Genomic DNA, 8,909 nt, shown 5'->3' with positions numbered 1-8,909 from the left:
TGTTTCAACGTTCTGTTTGTGTTGTAGAATATTGGTTGGGAAATGACCAAATGGTCAAATCAACGTCAGAGCCCAACATTGATTAAACGTCGTCAAAGAGCATGTTGTTTCAACGTTGTGTTTGAGTTGCTCAATGTCAGGGCCTAATTCAACAAGTTGTCAAGGTTTTTGTCTATGTCTTGTGCCTGCTGGGATGCTTTTACCTCCTCACAAAGACACAAACAGTCCAGATTGTAGCTATTCATTTGAAAGGGAGTCAACAAAACACTGAATATTATACATGAATGTGGGGGTTTGAGTCCAGTCTGTACTTCATGCTCAAACAATCCTTTGCGGCAAAGTAGGTTCTTCTTGGTTTTCTCTGTGAAAATGAACAAGCTCCACCTGTGCCACCTGGGCTGATCACTCACCTTTCTCACAATTGTGGTGAACTCCTGACTACTCCAGGAGTTCTTCTATTTGTAATGACTGTGCCAAACAGTGCGCTATATATTTGATGAAGCTTCCTTTTGCTCAAAAGGGACAAGACTTAATGTCCTGTTTCATAGCGTCACAATTCTTGTAGCCTGCACAGGGGATCAAATACTTAACATACTTTTTCATTGATATTTTGTCTCTCTCTGTTAAAGGGGACCTGCACGGTTTTTTTTGCCCATCATTCACAATCCCTATGTGAGACAAAAAAAACAGTTTTCTCATTTCATGCATTCTAATTTGTAAAATATGGCAAGTACGAGGCGGCTAACAATGCAGCTAATAAGTCCCTCCAAAAAAACCACCAACAACACCCCATCGTGACCTGAATATTAACAAGTATTAGCGATATTGTTATTAAAAGCGCTATCGTCGAGGAACTACTTTTAGCGGCGACAGAGAGCTAACTAGCGTTTGCTGCTTTATTGACATATTGAGCTGCTGCATCGCCTATGAGTTGGTGAAAGTTAATTCCAGATTATAAATCACGCCTCTCGCCTGGATAGTAGAAGGTTGTGGACGTAAACCCACAAGTTGGTCAACTTTGACATCCAACTTAGACCCGGAGATGGCAAGAAAGACACGAAAAGACACACCTTTTTTTTAACCCTTTGTGAGGATTATGATTTTCAGTTCACGTAAGGGGAAAGATATAAACATCCCATCAGTCTTTATCCCAAGGAGAGCAGACATTGTACAGTAAGTGATTGTTTTATTATGTCCGTTGTTTGTATATCTTGTTTAGTACTCAGCAATGCTGCTCCTTGCTGGATCTATTTATCACTCCGTTTCTAAAACTTGTATATCATCCTCCTTATATTCAGGTTCAAAAATAGAAGTTTCCGGATCATCATTTGTCCCAACATAGTCTTTGTTGTCTTCCATGAAGTCTGCCACGATTAGTCGTTTTGTTGTTGTTGAAGAGAAAAGCGAACGTTGTGATTAGGAATGTCCGATAATGGCTTTGTTACCGATATCCGATATTCTCCAACTCTTAATTACAGATACCGATATCAACCGATACCGATATATACAGTCGTGGAATTAACACATTATTATGCCTAATTTGGACAACCAGGTATGGTGAAGATAAGGTGCTTTTTTATTTTAATTAATAAAATAAAATAAGATAAATAAATTAAAAACAATTTCTTGAATAAAAAAGAAAGTAAAACAATATAAAAACAGTTACATAGAAACTAGTAATGAATGAAAATGAGTAAAATGAAGTGTTAAAGGTTAGTACTATTAGTGGAGCAGCAGCACGCACAATCATGTGTGCTTACGGACTGTATCCCTTGCAGACTGTATTGATATATATTAGGGCTGCAACTAACGATTAATTTCATCATCGATTAATCTGTCGATTATTACTTCGATTAATACTTGGATAAAAGAGACAAACTACATTTCTATCCTATGCAGTATTTTATTGGAAAAAAAACAGCACCATACTTATTTTGATTATTGTTTCTCAGCTGTTTGTACATGTTGCAGTTTATAAATAAAGGTTTATTAAAAAAAAATAGTAATAAAAAAAAATAAAAACAACAACAAAAAACTGCGCATGCGCATAGCATAGATCCAACGAATCGATGACTAAATTAATCGGCAACTATTTTAATAATCGATTTTAATCGATTTAATCGATTAGTTGTTGCAGCCCTAATATATATTGATATATAATGTAGGAAGCAGAATATTAATAACAGAAAGAAACAACCCTTTTGTGTGAATGAGGAGGGAGGTTTTTTGGCTTGGTGCACTAATTGTAAGTGTATCTTGTGTTTTTTATGTGGATTTAATAAATAAACAAAAAACAAATACAGTAAAAAAATAAACGATACCGATAATTTCCGATATTACATTTTAAAGCATTTATCGGCATCTGTAGTTGTGATGTGTCTGTGAAATTAGTATGTAAATATTTCATTTTATTATACATGTTACTACATTACATGTATACTTACAGGGTGTGTATAAGACGTTGATGGAGGTTTTTGGATGTTTTTTCTAGAGCGCTTTATAGGCCAGAGACAGCGAATTCATTACCGGCATTGTTGGCTGACTTTTGCTAGCATTTATTTACGAGTTAGAATGCATAGAAAAAGGATAAACGTTTAAAAAAAAAAAAAGTGCAGTTCCCCTCTGCTAAACTATAACTACCATAAAAATATGGGCTTTTCATGTGTCTGTAAGAGGCTAAATGATAATGATATATCACAAGGGGAGTTCATTATGACTTCTCCCCACTATACAGCTACAACTCAAAATGTAAAAAAAAAATCACGTCATTTATTAGAATTTGCTGACAGTCTTAGGAATATAAAAGGCACTTTTTTAAAGGGTTCACACAGTGAAATGCTCTTCTCAAAGCAGTGCTTCCTTAAACCCCTCAGCTGGCATCTCAGTGCCAATCATAATGCACAATTTGGTGTTGAACAGGCTCCACCTTTAGCCATCTTTGGTTCGAACGTACAACACAGCAACAAGGATGACAGAAAACGGCCACTTTCAGGCAGAAAAAAGTGACATGAAAATGGGCATCCCGCGTCACGTACGTAGGGATGACTTTGCCCAACATTACACTTTTAAACAGAAATAGTTACGTAAGTGAGTCAGTTAGATCCTCATTTCAAAGCATGGCAGTGTGGTCAAGCGGGACCTAAAGACGTAACGCAGCTGGAGAGAAAAGCCACGCCAAAATAATATGTATGTGATGAGGTTAGAGCATATGTGGGTTATAGTTACGCTGTCCATGACATAAGGCACGGTGACGCGCTTTCTATCGGACCCTCGTTGACAACTTACGAACAGTTTTGAGAACGATCACACTTTTGTCTGCCGTCCATCCGTGTGTCTGCTCACTTCCTGTCATCTACCACTGCTCCCAGCTGAACTCGTCGCCGCCTCCGAACACCACGAAGAAGCCGAGGATTGTGAAGAAGATGACGGCGTTTCCGGTCATCACGAGACCACAGGCGCCCCACTGGATCTGAAAGTTCAAAACAGCAAGGTCGTAAGTCGGGATGCAGGGGTATGGCCAATGTAATAATCACAGTTATTTCTATCAATATTGAAATCCTGATTACTGTGTTTTATGGACCTACTCAGTGGCCTAGTGGTTAGAGTGTCCGCCCTGAGATGGGTAGGTTGGGAGTTCAAACCTCGGCCGAGTCATACCAAAGACTATAAAAACGGGAGCCATTACCTCCCTGCTTGGCACTCAGCATCAAAGGTTGGAGTTGGGGGTTAAATCACCAAAAATGATTCCCGGGCGCGACCACCGCTGCCGCTCACTGCTCCCCTCACCTACCGTGATCGCGGGGCACCTGCTGATTGGGCTGGGCATTGCTCTGGTGTATCGTCAAATTCGTAAGACGACGGCAGCCACTCGAGGAGCCCAAAGGCTGTTCATCGCAATGGAAGGATTGGGTCGGGCTGTGGGATCACAGTCTGGGGACGATTTCTGAACTGAATCGCAAGGTGGATCACATCGTGGAGAAGCTTGTTGAAAGGGAAAAATTGGACATGAGAGCCAACATGGACGAATAGAACAGACAAGCCATTGTAATGTCTGGTCGCGGAAAAACAAAAATCCAATTTGACTCCCTCGAATGGCCTTGACGCTGCAACAACAGGAGCAGGCTGTTCTGAAAACATCCCCGAGGACTCTCAAAGATGGACGCTTTTGACCTCCCTCCCTCCTCAACGACACCCATACTTGCCAACCCTCCCGATTTTCCCGGGAGACTCACGAATTTCAGTGCCCCTCCCGAAAATCTCACAAATTTCTCACGATTTCCACCCGGACAACAATATTGGGAGCGTGCCTTAAGATACTGCCTTTAGCGTCCTCTACAACCTGTCGTCACGTCCGCTTTTCCTCCATACAAACAGCGTGACGGCCCAGTCACATAATATATGCGGCTTCTACACACACACACAAGTGAATGCAAGGCATACTTGATCAACAGCCGTACAGGTCAGACTGAGGGTGGCCGTACAGACAACTTTAACACTGTTACAAATATGCGCCACACTGTGAACCCACACCAAACAAGAATGACAAACACATTTCGGGAGAACATCCGCACCGTAACACAACATAAACACAACAGAACAAATACCCAGAACCCCTTGCAGCACCAACTCTTTCGGGACGCTACAATATACACCCCCGCTACCACCAAACTCCGACATGACGACACCTGGAAGTCGAATTTTGCTTGCATTGCATGCAGAACGGCCCCGGGCCTATGGACACAACACCACTGCACCCAAAAACAATGGGCATATACACAAACACATACCCCACCCCCACCCAACGCCTTCACCACCACTTGATTCCCCTTCGGGGTGATGGACGGCTGAGTAGCGCTTTATAGCAGCAGTCGACCTCCAGGGCCCCAACTCCCCCCCCTCTGTTGCGAGTTGTTGTGATTATATGTAACTTGTTTATGTGTGCTATGGCAAATGAGGTTTTTTCCCTTGGACTCAGTCTGGAGCCCCTCCCGAGGGTCCAGCCTTTGACTGATATTTTTTTACTCTTCCCCCCCTTTCCCAATATCACATTTTCCCCACCTTTTTTAAGGAGCGCCGTAAGTGGCTGATCCGTTGGCAATCCTGTTCTTGTCTCCCTGCTCTTAGTGGGACTGTGCCGAAAATTTAATTTCAGTTCTTATATGTCTTGTACATGTTAAAGAATGGACAATAATAAAGCATCCTGAATCCTTTGTTGTCTCTCATGATTAGTAGTGTTGTTGTTGAAGGGAAAAACAAACATTGTGATGCATCTGTTAAAATGAATGTGCCGCCGTATGCTTAAAATGAGCAAAATATGTAAATAGTACATATTATTATGAATATTACATATATACTTACAGCATGTATGTAAAACATCGATGGAGATTTTTGGATGTTTTTTTAAAGCGCTTTATAGACGGAATAGAGTGACTCAATTGTGCCATTGTTAGCTGACTTTTGCTAGTGTTTATTTATGATTTAGAATGCAAAAAATATATAAAAACATATGAGTGCTTGTCTCACACAAAGATTGTGAATGATAAGACAAAATTCCAAATAAAGGGCGGTTCCCCTTTAAGGAAGGTCAATCGTGAAATCACACTCAAAAGGACAAACATCCATTACTTTTCGCCAGTCGAGTATATGAAAGAACAAAGTGAACTCACTGTGGTATTGCGGGCGAGGACAATGGGGAGCCCAAAGGATGACACAACGATCCCAGTTGTTAAGAAATAGGCCAGTTCTCTGCATGCGTTGCTTGAGGAGTCCATATCGTCACTGAGACGCCGCGATATGAAGGTTGGGATCGGGCTCAGGATGTAAAAAATCAGGACAAACAGCGGCCAGTAAACTCTAAAAAAAGAGAAACCAGGTTATTTCAGTGAATTCAAATTCATATTCAAAACAAACTCGAACCAACATTGTTGTTTTTTTGAAACTGTCCTGTCCATCCACTCATGTAATGAATACTTGAAATGGAGTGAAAGAGGATGCGACTATATTAACCCTTTACATTGTTATAGTAACAATAAATTAGGCTTTAACTCAGGGGTGTCAAACTCATTTCCATTGAGGGCCACATCGCAGTTATGGTTGCCCTCAGCGGGCCGCTTTTAACAATGAGTAAGATATGAATATATATATATAAAATACATTAACAATTAATTTCTTATATAAGCTGCAAAAAAATATTTTAAATATACTTTAAAAACAGGCCGAATTTTACAATAAAAGCAGTGGGTTTTTTTATTTACAGCATATAAATTTTTTTTTATAAATGGAATGGAATGGAGAAAAAATACCACTGTTTTAGCGGTAAAATTCAAGTAGTTGTTCTTTTTTTACCGTAAAATCTTGTTGTTTTAATGTTGTTGTTTTTTTTTATCTTTTAGTGTCTTACTGCATATGGAAAAAAATGGTACCAAAGTTGATTTTACGGTAAAAAACTCAGTGGCGGAATTTAACCGTAAAATCTATTGAATTTTAAAAGATACGCAGTTGCATGCAGTACATGATTTTTAATGTCAAATATATTTAGTAGGAAAAGATTAAGTTATTATTCGCGGGCCACATAAAATAATGTGGCGGGCCAGATTTGGCCCCCGAGCCTTGAGTTTGACACCTGTGCTTTAACTGATGTTATGTGAGTGCTTATAATGCTGTCATTTTGCTGAGAGTATACGTCACATGACTGCACACCTAATCAATAACTACTGTATGTTTAACAAAGTGATGTTATGCGGCATGAATAATATTAATAATTACCTCCATTATCAAAATGACAATGCTTTACATGCAACAATGAATACATGTAATGAACACTTGAAACATAGTGAAAGAGGATGGGACTATTTTAACCCTTTACATTGTTATAGTTCAACTAAATTAGGCTTTAACTGCTGCTTTGTGAGTGCTGATGATGCTGTCATTTTGTTGTTTTGCTGAGATTATTCACCACATGACTGCACACCTACCGTATTTTTCGGACTATAAGTCGCAGTTTTTTTCATAGTTTGGCCGGGGGTGCGACTTATACTCAGGAGCGACTTATGTGTGAAATGATTAACACATTAGCGTAAAATATCAAATAATATTATTGATGTCATTCACGTAAGAGACTAGACGTATAAGATTTCATGGGATTTAGCGATTAGGAGTGACAGATTGTTTGGTAAACGTATAGCATGTTCTATATGTTATAGTTATTTGAATGACTCTTACCATAATATGTTACGTTAACATACCAGTTGGTTATTTATGCCTCATATAACGTACACTTATTCAGCCTGTTGTTCACTATTCTTTAGACATTTTAAATTGCCTTTCAAATGTCTATTCTTGGTGTTGGCTTTTATCAAATAAATGTCCCCAAAAAATGCGACTTATACTCCAGGGCGACTTATATATGTTTTTTTCCTTCTTTATTATGCATTTTCGGCCGGTGCGACTTATACTCCGGAGCGACTTATACTCCGAAAAATACGGTAATCAATAACTACTGCGTATTTAACAAAGTGACGTTATGCGGCATGAATAATATTAATAATTACCTCCATTATCAAAATTACAATCGCTTGAAATGCACAATAAATACATGTAACGAACACTTGATACATAGTGAAAGAGGATGGGACTACATTAAACCTTTACGTTGTTATAGTTAAACTAAATTAGGCTTTAACTGCTGCTTTGTGAGTGCTGATGATGCTGTCATTTTGTTGTTTTGCTGAGATTATTCGTCATATGACTGCACACCTAATCAATAACTACTGTGTGTTTAACAAAGTGACGTTATGCGGCATGAATAATATTAATAATGACCTCTGTTGTCCAAATGCAACAATACATACATGTTTGAGTTTATTTGGAACATGCAAGCATACAACATGATACATCACAATTTCCAGTTTCTCTTTTCAACATGTTCGAAAAGGAGTGGGAAGAAGCAGAGTTTATTTAATCCTACCCCTTTTCTTTTACATAACAGTTGCTACAACTTTTGTTCACTTCCTGTTCTCAATTTATTCACAATATACTCCATAGGTAATCACAATAAAAATAAATAAATAATACTCGGTGAAGTAAGTTACATTTCATATGGTGAGATGAGTAAGATTATTTTGAAAATGAATGGATGGATGAAATAAATTCAGAATGTTTATCATGGTTCTTCTTCTTTGTACTTTGTAAACACCTTAAAGTTTGAAGAGTTTCTTGTAATGAACACTTGAAACATAATGAAAGAGGATGGGACGATATAAACCCTTTACATTGTTATAGTTCAAATAAGTGAGGCTTTAACTGATGTTTTGTGAGTGCTGATGATGATGTCATTATTCGTCACATGACTGCACGCCTAATCAATAACCACTGTGTGTTTAACAAAGTGACATTATGCGGCATTTGACGTCATATCTAAACAGACTGGGATCTGGGAACAAGTTTGGAATAAGTGCAAAGTTTCTTTAAACAATAACTCCTTTGTTGGTTGAGAAAACCTACCCATATTGTTCCAGTGCACAACCCAGGAGCAGAAACGTCAGCCCGATGGCGCCACTAAAAGACAATCCGACCAGAGCTGAAAAAGCGAGAAAAGAAAAATGTTTTAATAAGAAAAAAAACAGTTTTTGAACTACGTGTTTCTTCCTAAATGATGCTAAGCTAATGACTTTGCTAGCGAATCTGCTAACGTTCACAACACGACGCTAACAATGTTTGTGAGGAAGCAACGGGACAAAGGCGTGAATAGTCAACTCTCACGTCCACTGCTTGGATGAAATAGTGAACTAAAATACCTTTAATGCCAGCCATTGTGGTCCAGTAGTCTGATTTTGGTTTCTTTTTGTCTTTGTTTACGTGCTTCGCTTCCTTGTGGACCGACTTCCTGCTTCCTTATCCGGGGTTTCGCG

The 8,909-nt window shown here is 38.9% G+C and overlaps 1 protein-coding gene across 1 annotated transcript; it reads right to left on the bottom strand.

Annotated features, from left to right (window-relative positions):
- Positions 1 to 274: 274 nt before the first annotated feature.
- LOC133651206 (leptin receptor gene-related protein) lies at positions 275 to 8,909 on the bottom strand. Its single transcript, XM_062049236.1, has 4 exons — positions 8,796 to 8,909; positions 8,503 to 8,578; positions 5,667 to 5,853; positions 275 to 3,469 (listed from the first exon to the last, which is right to left on the bottom strand). The coding sequence occupies exons 1-4, from the start codon at positions 8,809 to 8,811 to the stop codon at positions 3,353 to 3,355; spliced, it is 396 nt and encodes a 131-aa protein (XP_061905220.1). The 5' UTR covers positions 8,812 to 8,909; the 3' UTR covers positions 275 to 3,352.

This window comes from Entelurus aequoreus, linkage group LG05 (genome assembly GCF_033978785.1).
Source record: "Entelurus aequoreus isolate RoL-2023_Sb linkage group LG05, RoL_Eaeq_v1.1, whole genome shotgun sequence".
In the NCBI taxonomy this organism is placed as follows: domain Eukaryota; kingdom Metazoa; phylum Chordata; class Actinopteri; order Syngnathiformes; family Syngnathidae; genus Entelurus; species Entelurus aequoreus.
Note: the sequence above shows the minus strand (reverse complement) of the source record. Positions and strands in the feature narration are given on the sequence as shown.